Source organism: Pinus tabuliformis, chromosome Q (assembly GCF_031772625.1).
Source record: "Pinus tabuliformis cultivar Carrire ecotype Pingquan chromosome Q, CPIR1, whole genome shotgun sequence".
Classification (NCBI taxonomy): domain Eukaryota; kingdom Viridiplantae; phylum Streptophyta; class Pinopsida; order Pinales; family Pinaceae; genus Pinus; species Pinus tabuliformis.
The window spans coordinates 835,938,864-835,953,026 of record NC_142296.1 but is presented as its reverse complement, the minus strand read 5'-3'; the positions used below and the strand labels follow the sequence as shown (position 1 = coordinate 835,953,026).

Sequence of the window (14,163 nt, the reverse complement as noted above, 5' to 3'; positions counted from 1 at the left end):
CACAGTGACCTTGTAGTCGTCGGAGCCACAGTTTCTGCAGCGCCGGAGGCACTAGGTGGTTGGAACACAGGGGGAGGTATCGTTAATCAAGCCTTTGCTTGCTTCCCATTGGCTTCCATCCCACAACCTACTCTAAAGACTGGGGTCTCAAAACAATTAAAATGGAGGTTCCATTTTGGCTAGGCATATAACTTAAAAGTGACCAAGATCCTTGCATTTCATCTAAATCTTAGGAATTGCATCTCATATAGGTTAGTGAGGTATCCAAGCAACGGTTGTCCATCTAGTTACTTCATCTGAAATTATAATAAGCAAGAATTTTGACTCCATAAGGCACTGGTCTCATATCTGAATCTAATCTAATCTTTGAGTCTTGCTAAATTTAACCAAGTAGCTAGGCCACTCAATCGTGTCTCCTGGGTTTGTTGGTTGCCAACTTTCCTTCCACCTTCACATTTCCATAGGTACTACCCCCGATAGCTTGTTGTTGGGAGACAACTAGAACGGAGTGGGCGAGGATCAGAGTGACAGCCCCCTCCTTGTGCTGTTGTCGCGGTGCCTGTACAATCTGAGCGACAACTCCCTAGAGTGAAACTCTCTAGCAAAAATCATAAACTTACGCAGATGTGTTACATGGCTTTATAAACATACTAGAATCATTTTTACATAATGGCCCACAGGGCTATAGAATTTGGATTACAATTGAAGACCAAAAGCTGCATGACGATGATGAAATCTGAAAAAAATTTGACTGCTCTGAAATGTACTCTACTATAGGATAGTTGACACTTGAGTGGTCAACAAGAACATTACACTTTACAAACACATCAAATGTGTGAATTTATTATCACATTTTTCTTTTAATTTGCGTTGAATTTTATTCTCTGTTTTGAGTTTTTTTTATTGATGGTATTTATTTTCAATTTTTGTTTGAAGTCAATTTTCTCCTCTTGTAAGTGGTCCATGACAAAGCTCCTCTGAGTTTTGCATGTGTGCTTCTCTCTAATTTCAATATTCGATGTAGGGAATATTGGAGGATATCTTTAAAACACATAAAATATAATAATCTATGATCACATTTTTCCTTTTAAATAAGATCGAATATTATGTTTTTTGTGTTTCAAGTTTTCTTTTAACTGGTATCTAATATTTGCTTTCTGTTGCTAATCAATGTTTACGTCTATTTCATTTGTAGGTAATATAGACATACGTATGAATATCCTGTGCGATATGGAACTAATTTGAACATACATTTGATCATGTGTTTTTGTGTGGCTAAATCTTTGGGGATCCACCATTTGGTGAATTTCACAATTCTACATATCAACTTAGCATTTGCTTTGGTAAATTTCTACATTTATAACTGGAAAAATATTCGCATGCATATATGGGAACGAGACACATTCTGCTGATTACTTTCACTTCTCTACATGTTCTGCTGAATATATATGCTTCTCTATTGTATTACGTTATTATGGGCATTGATATATCTATCTATCTATCTATCTATATATATATATATATATTGTCTACAAGGATTTCTAATTTTTAGAAGCATTATTTGTTTTGTCAGTTGAATAACGATGGCGACTTTCTTTACCTATTGGCAGATGCTGCAGTGACGGCGGTATAAAAAACTGTTTCTGACTTTGATATTTGTCTTTAGTTTTAGTGTGCATTTCATTCTTCTAAAGAGTGTTATGCGAAAGATTACTCTCTAGCGTTTATCTCATAAATTATAATACAATATCTTTACCATTTCGTTGTGCAGTTTCAATATGGGAATCCCGATGTACTTTGCTCTCCTCTTGTTAAAGCAAATTCATCAGGAAAAGATTTGATGGTATGTTTAATCTAATATTAACTTTGGCTTTGCATGGTTCTGTAATAGGTAATATTATAGACCATTACAATTTTTTTCAATTTCTAATTTGAAGTTGGGTTGTTTATTTGTTAGATTCTGCAATTTTCTAAATTATTGACCTAGTTCAGTACTTCAGTGTGAAAACTTTGGTTTCTTACATTCTAATATTCAATTCAAATGTTATTTTGTGCTATGCTAAAAAATAATATCTATGATGTTTTGTCTTCTTTATTTGTTGACATCTCAAAATTGCAATTGCACTTTGCAATTAGGCTGCTTCCTTCTAGTGATGAAACCTTAGTAGGATGACATTTTGATTATCAAATAATTGGTTCTCAAGTGGGCTGCTGCACTAAGTAGGTTATTTCCTTTGTTGGCATAAAACTCTTCACAAGTAAGCCATAATAAATGAGCATGTTTGTTTTTGGCAAGAGGCGCATATATTCTTTTTCTTTGGGGTACATTGGGTGATCTCCAGCCAACATGCAAGAGTTAGTTCAGTGCCCCACCATAGGACACCTTGCCAACATGCAGCTCACTTTAGTAACACCACTCTAACTGCAGCATCTAAATGACTGTGGTAACATGTTATTTCTAATTTGTCTACAGCTAATTGAGGGTCCTTTTTTTCAAGCTGATTCTTTCGTCTTTCATTCATACCTATGTCACTGTTAATTAGATCAAATACCGTTCACATTATTCGAGTATTTATGATTGCTTTCTCTATTTTTTATACCTGTGAGGCCGAGTACCGGGCTGGAATGGCAAAGAAGTGAGCGTACTTCTTCAAGCAATCCACCACTACATAGATGCAGTCTTTGCCCTGTACTGTGGGCAGCCCGGTAATAAAATCCATCAATATGCTTTCCAATTTCCCCTCCGGAATGGGAAGCGGCTGAAATAGGCCCGCGGGGTGTGTCTGCTCTCCCTTGTTCTGCTGGCATATGTCATACACCCGGATATGCCTTAGAACATCATTCTTGAGGCCCTTCCACGCAAAGCACTCCCTGATGGTCCGATATGTCTTTGTGAACCCTTGATGCCCGCTAATGGTGAATCATGAGCAACCTGTAGAATCTTCTACTTCAGCGGGGAGTTGGGTACCAAGTAAATCCGGTCTTGGTAGTATATCACCTCATTCATCACTTGATACCAATCATCTGTCACCAACCCATCAAGGACCTCACATGCAAACTTGTCCTTGGAGTACTCAACTAGTAACCGCGCCCTCTAGTCCAGGACGATGCTCATCAAGGACAAAGTGGCCGGTCTCCTAGACAATGCATCAACCACTACGCTTGCTTCCCTTTGACATACTCAATGTCGAAGCCATACGCTTGTAGTTTGGTCACCCACTTCTGCTACCTCTCCTGTAGCTGTTTCTGCTCCAAAAAGAACCCAAGGCTGTTGTGATCAATCTTGACCTTGAACCTGTTCCCCACCAAGTATTGCCTAAACTTGGCCAACGCATACGTGATGGCCAACATCTCCTTATCATAAATGGAGTAAAGTAGCGCATGGGGCAGTAGCTTCCCGCTCTCAGCCACTATGGGGTGCCCTCCTTGCATCAATACGGCCCCCACACCCACTCCTAATACATCACACTCCAACACGAAAGGCTGAGTGAAGTTAGGAAGTGCCAACACTGGACAACTACTCATGACCTCCTTGAGGCGATCAAATACCTCCTGCGCTGTAGTAGTCCACTCAGAGTCCCCCTTCTTCGTGAACTCTGTGAGGGGTGCAACCAGCTGGGAGAAGCCCTTCACAAACTTCCTGTAGTAAGTGCAAATGCCCACAAATCCCCTTAGCTCAGTCACATTCCGGGGCTCTGGCCAATCCCAGATAGCTCTAATCTTCTCCTCATGTACTCTAACACCATCTTCCCCAATGATGTGCCCTAGGTACAACATCTCGGTCAACCCAAACTCGCACTTGGACAATTTGGCATAAAACTGCTGCTCCTCCAGAATGCGCAATATTGTCTCAAGGTGCTGCAAATGCTCTTCCCATATTCGACTGTAAATCAGTAGGTCGTCAAAGAACACTAGCATGAACCTCCTCAACTGCCCACGAAACACGTGGTTCATGCATGACTGGAATGTCATGGGTGCGTTGGTCAGCCCGAAGGGCATAACCAAGAACTAAAAGTTCCTATAATGGCACCAAAATGCTGCCTTCGAGACATCTTGGTCCCTCACCCGGATTTGATGGTACCTCGATCGCAGATCAATCTTCGAGAAGAACTTCGCTCCCCTCAACTCGTCCATCAACTCATCTATATAGGGAATGGGATAGCAGTTCTTCATCGTCTTCTTGTTGAGGACCGTATAATCGATGCACATTTGTAAGGACTCGTCCTTCTTCTTCACCAACACAACCGATGAAGCAAAAGGGCTAGAGTTGGGCCTGATATGCCCGAGTGCCAACAGTTCGTGGATGGCTCTCTTGATCTCATCTCGATAAGCCTTGGGATGTCGTTAAGGGTTGGTGATGACGGCCTGCACCCCTGGCTCCAACTCGATAGTGTGCTCAAACCCCCGGTCAGGTGGTTGTCCCGGTGGTGTGTCCCCAAACACCACTGGGTACCTATCAAGAACAACCTGTATCTCCAGATGTGGTGGATTGGGATTTCCCCTAGCCTCTGAGATCCTCAACTCCACAACCCACTCAATGTCTCCATGTCTCAAGTCAACCTCCATCTTGTGGGCCGAAACAGTCTGTGGTAAGTAGGAGTGCATCCCCTAAAGCAACACCGTCTTGCCATTTGGTCCTACAAACTCCATATCCAACTTCGTCCAGTCTGTTGTGACTCTGCCAAGCGTATAGAGCCGCTAGACTCCCATCACTACGTTGGTGTTTGGTATATCCACCACAAAGAAATGATCTGTCATGGAGTAGTTCCCCATGGTCACTGTCAAGGCTGGTACATAACGAGTGCACTGCATGGTCCTGTGCCCAGGCACAAGAACTAGGAATCCCTCAAAATCCTCAGTTGTGATGCCCCTCCTCTGAACTAGCTAAGCATCGATGAAGTTGCGAGTAGCCCCACTGTCCACTAGAATTGAGACACGCTGCCCCTAAACAGTGCCTCTAATCCTCGTAGTCAAGAATTTGGGTACCTCACACAGTGATGCAATGACCCCTCCAGTAGGAGCGAAGGAAACTTCCCCTGGTGGTGGTTGTGGTGGTGGTCCTCCTCCTTGCGGTGCCGCGCTACCCTCTCCACTCATCTCAAAATAGGTCTCATCCTTTGCATCACTGTCAAAGAAGACCTCGATATAGTGGGCCTTGCCCACTACACACCTATGGCCTGGTGCCCACGACTCCTGATAAGTGAAGCATAGTTTCCTCGTCCTGAGGTCTCTCTGGGTCTCATCATCCAACTGCCCACGTCACTGATTTTCTCTTGGTGGTGGAGCCCTAATGTCCTTCCCCCTTTGCTAGAAACCTTGTCTAGGGGGTAATGGTGCCCTTGCCTTGGGTAGGGCATCCTGCAAATCTCCGGTTCTCCTAAATGCATCCTGCAATGTAACGGCCTGTTGGACATCACTAACCTGCGCAATGGCTCTGCTAGCCCATCCACAAACATGAAAATCCTCCTATAATCTGACAAGTCAAGCACCATCACAAACAATTGCAGAAACTCTGAGATGTAGGTTTCTGCACTCCTGGTTTGCTTGAGCCTCGTCAGCTCCCTGAAATACTCCTCCGTATTCTTCCTCTCAAACTGCTTCAACACCCTCTTGGTGAAATCATCATAGGCAGTCACTCCCGCATGTCCCAACATGGTCAATTCGTGGAACCACTAGTTGTGGGCTTCCCCTTCTAGATGCAACGTGGCAATCTTGATTGCCTCTCGTTCTGTCATTTAGTTCAGCTGGAAATACGCATCCAGTTTTTTGACCCATGCCTTGACCGAGCTCTTGGAGGACCCATCGAAGGTTGCGAGAAATACCCTCCCCACAGTGCGTTGCAAATCTATCCCCTGCATGTAACCTCCACCATTTTTTCCCTTGGGCTTGTTGTTTCCCTTCAACTGACAAAAATCTTTGAAAGTGATGGCCCACCCAAAATCAGGCCCATAAGACTGATACTCTAGGAAATAGTCCCCGTAAGGTGCCTCCTCCTGCTCTGGTTGCCCACCTACTCTAGATTGTAGGAATGTAGGAATGGTGGATCTAGGGGTGTATTCTAAATCAATGGCATGTTGGCATGGAGAGATGCATGGTGATGTGCGGTGCCAAATCCTTCTCCATAGTGGAAATCCCCTTGGACTCACTTACCCTTGTTGCTATTGCCATTTCGCTGGCCCATTCCTTTAATGTTTTAAGGCAAATCCCGCACTGCCTTTAGTAGGAGTTGGGAAAACTCCTTCGCCTCCTCCCTTTTGTCTCCATTATCCGCCATGTTGGTTTCTTCTATTTCTGGTTCTGTAGTCACAAGATCAGGGGTGATCTCTAACTGTCGTTCCTTGCTTCTATACCTCTACCTCCGGTAAGTCGCGTTTTGCCTATCCTCCGGTGTCATAGACCGCGCTGCTCCCACAGGCTGTGCCAAGTCTATGAGCTCTGATACCACTGTAATATCCCCAAGGAAAATTAACAGTAAATATGCAAAGTATAATAGACAAACACATCATGAAATTAAAACAAACCATCAGATCACGAAATCAACATCCAAACTGCGTTGTCTACTCATTTTATTAAATGGAAGAGGTGTACAACAAGGTGCTGGAATGTATGCACCTGGGCTTGCTCTTGGCAAGCTAACAAAAGCCCAAAATGAACAATGGAACGCTCTCCTCCAAGCTGTTGGTAATTCAGCCCAGGAGCTGCGTTGTAAATGCCTAGAAAGGTGCTGCTGCCTGAAATTTTTTGCTGTTAGAGCCTTCTTCGCTGCTCAGAAAACTCCAGGAAATTAACCTCAACCTCTACTCAAGAAAACCAGAATAACCCACAAGGGGTTTGGCCAAAGCTTGACCCCGAAATTTTGACCCTCTTGGGCTTGGCTGGTTCTCCTGCTGGATAAATCGACCCACTTGAGAAATTTGCTGCTAAATGCTCTCAAAATTCCTTCAATCCTTGTTAGAAGGCTTCCCAAGCCTTTCCACCGAATTTCCTCCTCAAACTCCCCTATCTCGACAACTTCCCGTAGTGCCTCAAGCTGTGACTGCGCAGTGCTACACTGCTGTTACTCTTCCTGCTGCTGTTACTTGATCCCCTACTGCTGGTACGAATTAGGATGAAGTAGAACTCCCTCCTAGGGCTGGCACTCGAAGTCCACCGAAGCAAGGACTAGGATTTCCGCTGAGAAACACCTGGTGTGCTGAACCACACATGCAGACTCAACTCACTGCTCAAGCGTGCTCTTTTCAAAAGGTAAATTCTGGAAATGATAGATGATAAGCAAAATGAGAGCCCCTCCTTCCTTTTGTCGATTTGCCTCCAAGGTTGCCCATGTCGGCCCACATCGAGTTTCCCTCACCTTTTTCACACCAATGAGAGTGTACTCTCCATGTGGGCTGAAAATCCTTTGTGGTGCCCCCCGCACTCCACCAAAGCTGCAATCTTTCCTTCAAACTCTAAAGTTGGGGTGCTTCTCATGCCAAAAATCAATTGTGGGTCCCCTAGGCCCACTTCTCCTAAGTGAAACAATGCAATACACCAAAATTGAGGAAAATTTGATATTTACTTAGTGAAACACTAATTAAGAATATCATAAGAAACCTAACATGAGCTCCACCTCACTTATTATGGCTGTCACCCAGTGCTTGAGCACATGTTTCTTTTCATATTATGAGAAGGAACCCTTGCATGTCCCAACCCCTAGTGGGCAATGAACTACCTCACCATTAAGGGGGTAATAACTACTATACTTCATAAAAAGCAAGGTCTAACCTATTCTGCTACAAGTAGTAATACAATGAAAAATCAAGAAAAAATAAAGGGCACACAAGAGGGGTGGAAAAACAAAGGCAGAGTTGGTGACGCATGCATCCATGATTGTCCCCTCCCCACATCTAAACACTCAGGATGACGAGCCCATCATAGCAAGTCCCTTTGACCATGGCACTTGGCCATGAAGTCTTCTCCCCTCTATTCCATCATTTTTCACTTGACACCTATCAATTGAAGGGTGTACCAAGGACATGTCACTTTGCCTTGGGGGCTGGAAGCACCTAATAGGGTGGTCTATTAGCTATTCCTATATAGGGAGGTAACACCATTGCGAGTTCAAAGTCTCAATTTTGGAAGGGAAGCCGTATTTGAAGTGTCAAATTGCCCATTACTTTCAAGCATGTTTCACATAGATGCAAAAATGATTAAATCTACCTAATGATGTAGTTGCTAGCACTAGATATTGTGTGTAATTGTCAGGGGGTTCCACACATGACTTGGCAACTTAACTGGGGCCCTATTGCTGCACAAACTAGCAGGGCTAGTTTGTAGGCTAGAACTAGAGTGTGTAAATTTCATGTTTGAAATTCTATTGCAGCGACTAGAATTAATTCTTCTAATTGTTAATTAATTAACAATTTATTTGCTACGAAAAATATCGAATAAATCACACTGCAACCTTCATAAATAAAACTGCAGAAAATAATAGCGCTGGAAACTAAGAAATATGCTAGCACACACATAAATTTGACACTATTATTTTTTGTTAAAATTGGCAACTAGGGCCAAACTCCATGTGGGTCATCTTATTTATGGCAGCTGATATTTTTTTTGGATTCCTCCCTTCGAGACGTGTAGGATTGATCTAAAGATCATCCGATTCCAATATGTATTTATGGAGATATGAATTTATCTGTATTATTTGACAATTTGTCAAGGTTGGCCAGCAAGCAAATTACCCCAGCTCAAACTCAACGTTGTATTATAAATAGAAGAGTCGTCAAGTCATTTGACACACTCACTTCTCTTATGATCTCTCTTCACTCGTTTGGGTTTGGTGGTTGGAGAGGTCAAGAGGGAGAAGCCCTAGATGCAGTGAAGGAAGGGTTCTAGACGCAGCAAGACAAGGTGCCCTAGACACAGTGGAAGGGAGAGACACCTAGCTGCAGTTGAAGGAGATCTGGCCACAGTCAAGGAGGCCTCATACACAGACCTAATCCGCAACAAAGGAAGGCTCCTATCCGTGCAAGGGTAAGGCCAGATCTGCAGCTATTGAGGAGCCCTAATACGCAGTCCTAAAGTGCCCTAGCTGCAGGTCAAGAAGGGACCTTAATCTGCTGTCAACCTCAAACACAACTAAAGGAGACCCTAATCCGATGTCAAGAGACCCATCAACCCGCTGTCCTAAAGGAGACTAGGACGCAGTCAAGGGAGGTCCTATTCGCTGTCAAGAAGAAACTCCAATACACAGCAAACAGGTACCTAATCTGCTGTCCAAAGAGGCCCTGAATCTGCAGTCACAAGGAAGCCTAAAACCGTTGTCAAATGGAGCCCTAATACACAGCTAAGTAAAGACACTAAGCCGCAGCAGAAGTAGCCCTAGGCCGCAGCAAGAAGGAGTCTTATCACAACATTAAGATGCCTGGATAGACAACATATTTACTGTAGGTGACAGTGTAATAAAGGAAGCTGTTCTAGATATGATTTAAGGACTGTTTACTAGGTTGATAAGCCACAGTCATAAATTGAATGTGTTGAAGAGATCTGCTCCATAGATCAGCGTATAGATGCTTGAAAGTGCTGCTGCGTTGATGATGTTTATGTAACTGTTTTGAGGACATTTTCTACAGTGTTGCTATGTGTTAGGCCATAGGCCATAGGGTTTCTTAGGGCTGCTCTCTTAGGGCTTTTTGGAGATTATGAAGGAAGTTTAGTACTACTTCAGGTGCCCTTATCACATCAGCCATTCATCACAGTCAAGGGAGTTTAGAGCTGCATATTTTGCCCTAACCAGAATTGCTGGAGCAGCTAGCAATTGAAGGAATGTCGCATCAAGATATGCTACAACGCTCTTAATGATTGAAGACTGTCATGATGATGTATTTTCTACTGCTGTCATAAATTCTCAGATTTGTATATTTGTACTATCTCTCTCTCTTTTGAACTATTGAAGAATATAAGAAGAATTGATCAAGGGTTTCCCCACATTGGGGTTTGTCCCTGACTGGTGCCACATCTTGTGTCCTCTTGTCTTGGCTTGTCTTCTACTGTTTATGTTTATGTTCTATCTGCATTTTGCTATCATGCTGATGTGATTGCTAATCTGGATATTGATAATGAGCTAACAAGAAAATTGAAGTAAATTGCTCTAAGCATAGAACATACCAAAATTTAACATGGTATTAGAGGTGAGGTGAAGACAAAGCCCAAGCAAGAGTGAAAGAGCAATCACCGAAGACAATTGGAAAGGACAAAAGGCTCAATGGGTTCCTCATCCCACTTCTCGGCTGAAGACAAGCTCCGTGAAAAGTATGACTATCATGGATGGAAAATGTCTCCTGATCAGACATTGGAAGAACAAGAAGTGTTGGATTATGTGATCTGGAATTTATTCAGGATAAAGAATTAAAGGTATTACAGATTCATGTGCATGGATGTGCCTATGTTACTTATGCAACGGATCGATAAGATTGCTAGAATACATGGACACTGAGGCAATCAGAGAAAACATAACAGTCAAACATGTAAACAAAACAAGTTTAATAAGGAGTTCACCCAATGCTCCTGAGCTACGTCTCTTGGTCTAGCCTTTCAATGGTGGCCTCTCTATTATGTTCTCAAGCAGAGTTTTTACAATAGTGAGCTCAATTCAAGTCTCACTAACAGAATGAAGTCAGTAGGAATGGAGTGCACAGACTCTCCTTACTAAAACTCGACCTCTGAGGGTCACAGTAGCATGACAGGCCTATACCGAGGAGTTTGCTTGAACCTCTCAAGCCTGCAATGGAGTACACAGACTCTCTGACTCTCTCTGGCTCTGTTTGGCTCGATGCTGCCTTTAGGTCAGCTCGGCTCCTACTCTCTGTTCTCTGCTATTAGCTTTCAGCGTCTCTGTGTGTTGCCCGTTCTCTGCTTCTGTTAGTTCATGGCTTTAAAGCCAATCTATTCTTTGACTGTTCGTTTCCACTTCTCGGCCTTCTGGTTTCCTTCCCTCTATCCGTTTGAATTCCTCTGCTCTGCGTCATCATCACTGGGTAACGCCTCGCAGGGAGGTGGCCACCTGTTTGCCAACGAACTGGGTGTTAGATTCCCTGAATCATACTCGAATGGCCGTTAAATTTGTTTGCTTCAAGATCGCCCGCAAACATGAATCGTTTGCTAACTCATCATCTACGTCAGACGTCAAATCCCTGTCATCTTGCTTTTTTGACCTGTCAAATCCGGTTAGTCATCGGGATGTATCTCCACTATCGATATAGAACCCCCAGATCCTACGGTCGTCCTTCATATCGGGCGGACAAGTCGCATGGCGTTTACCCGTTCGATGCGGGCGGTTTTCTCTCTCTTCCGCTGGACGCATGTTGCTCGATGTGTGGCATTGGGTGGGACTCAGTCAAAACTGCTTATCGCCTTGAAGCCTTTTGATATCCTGCTGGTTTTGGGGAATCCTACGCTACGGAACCGAAACAGTTATTTTTTCGAATTTTATAGCGTTTTCGGGTTCGGGTGCTTCGGGGCTTTCCTTCACTGAGGGGGACGCCCTGTGATACGCGATTAGCACATAGAGCTAATCGTGTATCAGAATCCACCTCTGTTCCTTGATCTGGCCTCCGGTTTTGCCAGTTTTGTGCCATTGCGCTTTACCATGGGCCAACGGTCTGCGCGCTCGACCGAGGGTCCTCGTTGCTCTGCTCTAGCCACAACTGCAATTGTTATGAGGATTCCTTCTGATAGCTTCGATCTTTTCTAGGACTTGAATCTTTTAGCATAATTTGAAATAGTCATGAAAACTTAGAGAGTTTTAGGATCCAATTCAGAGCACGGCCTTCCCACTGAAAAAGTTTTTGGACCACCAAAATTTGGTTTTATTTTAAGCATCAATCAAGTGAGGGTATTGCTTTCTCGCTTGCTCAATTTCTATCCATTTCGCATTGCTTGGCTTTGAACTTTTAAGTCCGATCCTGAGGTACTCAACATGACCTCTGCGTGTAGTTCTTACCTTCTTGTCCAGAACTGCATCTTCCTGCAACTCATTAAGATATTCAGGTAACAGATCATCAATAAAAGGCAATTGACTCTGCTCTTCGGGATCTTCAATTAATGAAGGTTCAAATAGTCTCAAGCTGTCTGCATTAACAATTGAGTAGATGTGCATGTACGTTGGTAGATGAAGGCAAAAAACATTCTCACCAATTTTCTCAAGTATCTTGAAAGGTCCATACCTTATTGGCTTCAGCTTCTTATCTTCATCTCGCATTCTGTCTTTGCTGATATATAGCCAGACTTGGTCACCAACTTGGAAACTATGCTCCATCCGATGTTTGTCATGCCTTGCCTTGTACTTGGCTTGGCTCTTTTCCAGCTGTTCCTGTACTGCCTGGTGAATCCCTTGGATTTGTTCAATGAACTTGGTTGTCCATCAACTGCTATGTCTTTACCAAAAACAAAATCCAAGGGAGACCTTGGTGTGAAACCAAAACAGGTCTCAAAAGGAGATCTTTGGGTAGAAGAATGTTTAGCACGGTTGTAAGCATGCTGCACATAACATAAATGTTCATCCCAAAGTTTGGGATGCTTGTTGCAATAACCTCTGAGCAACTGGATCACTATCTTGTTGACCACTTCTGTTTGGCCATCTGTTTGTGGATGAAACGCTGTGCTTTTCTTCAACCTGGTGTCCATCAATTCCCACAAGCTTGACCAAAATTTCCCAACAAATCGGGTATCTCGATCAGATATTATGGAAGTGGGTAATCCAAAATGAATCCATACATGCTGAAAGAACAACTTTGCAGTTTGTTTAGCTGTAATCTATTTGTTACAAGGTATTAAAATACACATTTTGCTGAACCTATTCACAACAACATATAAATAGTCATGACCTTTCCTAGATTTAGGCAGTCCTCCAACAAAGTCCATGGAAACACTTTCCCAAGGATGAGAAGGAACTGGTAGTGGAGTGTACAAGCCTAGTTTTCTATTGCTGGGCTTGCTTTTAGCACACATGGTACACCCTCTTACATATCTAGACATTTTCTCATTCATTTTCGGCCAATAACAAAATCTTTGCAGCTGTGCAACCATTTTACTTACACCTAAGTGACCTGATATTAGAGAAGTGTGTACTTCTCGAATTATCTTTACTCTTTCAGTTTGTGGAATGCATAGCTTCCCACAATGATACAAGAGTTGGTCCTTAATATGATAATCCAATTCTTCTACTTGTTTTCCTTGACTTAAAGTTGCATATACATCTTCAATAGACGAGATCCCACGGGACTAGGGTGCAAGATTAACATCCCAAAAGAGACCTAGGGGACAAGAGCATAGACCTAGACCACACTTTCTGTTGAATCCCCCCATTAATCGATGGTCGATTTTTCCATGATAAATAAACTAGAATACTCAATTTCCAAATAACAAGACATACCTTTAGGTTTGGGAGGTCCACCTTCAAACATACAATCATGACAGATGGGTGAGGGACCACATGGCTGACTCAGGTGGTGGAGAAATGGTAGATCGAGCTAGTTGGTGGCTGCAAGGGGTTGCTGGTTGAGGACCATCGCGGGAAATTTTTTTCTCCTAGGGATATCATCCACAAAATGGTGGGTAACATCTGGCTCCAACTGGGACATGATCTCTTGGGAAATGTAGGCGAAGCTACTCGAATGGGAGGTCATGAGAACACCAACAATCTCTTGGTTTCCATAGACCTGTTATCTGCACATGTCAAAGACTAAACCCATGGGAGAACATGTTTCTATGGTGTCCTCTGATCACCCATGCTTAATGTTAGGCTGTAAAATCAATAGAAAATAAAATATGCAATTTTAATTTAAATGTAGTTAATCTATCATGTGAAATATCATATGACATTAGTTCTAATGCAAAAATCAGCACGCGATGCATCCTACCCTAACATGCATATAGTACAATCAAGTGCTAGGTATTATCATAGATCCAATGCAACCAACATATCAATTGTTCAATACCAGAATGCATTATTTCATGATTATTTTTGCAAAGGACCCAACAATACAAATGGGAACAATGATATGATGAGTTACGGGGGTAGGAGGTGGGAAAACAAGAGACCCACATGATATAGAAAGGAACCCTAGAAGAAGGGAAAGACATCAACCGAGAAGATTGAATTGGATCTTCTAACCAGGAGAT

General features: G+C 43.0%; 1 protein-coding gene across 2 annotated transcripts in view; it reads left to right on the top strand.

Annotated features, from left to right (window-relative positions):
• The window catches only part of LOC149222193 (putative serine protease EDA2), a 467,080-nt gene that overhangs the window by 208,277 nt on the left and 244,640 nt on the right, over nt 1-14,163 (top strand). For both annotated transcript variants that reach the window (XM_089385308.1, XM_089385307.1), the window contains 2 exons: nt 1,574-1,627; nt 1,772-1,843. In XM_089385308.1, coding sequence (XP_089241434.1) covers nt 1,574-1,627; nt 1,772-1,843 — 126 coding nt within the window. The remainder of the gene's footprint in view (nt 1-1,573; nt 1,628-1,771; nt 1,844-14,163) is intronic.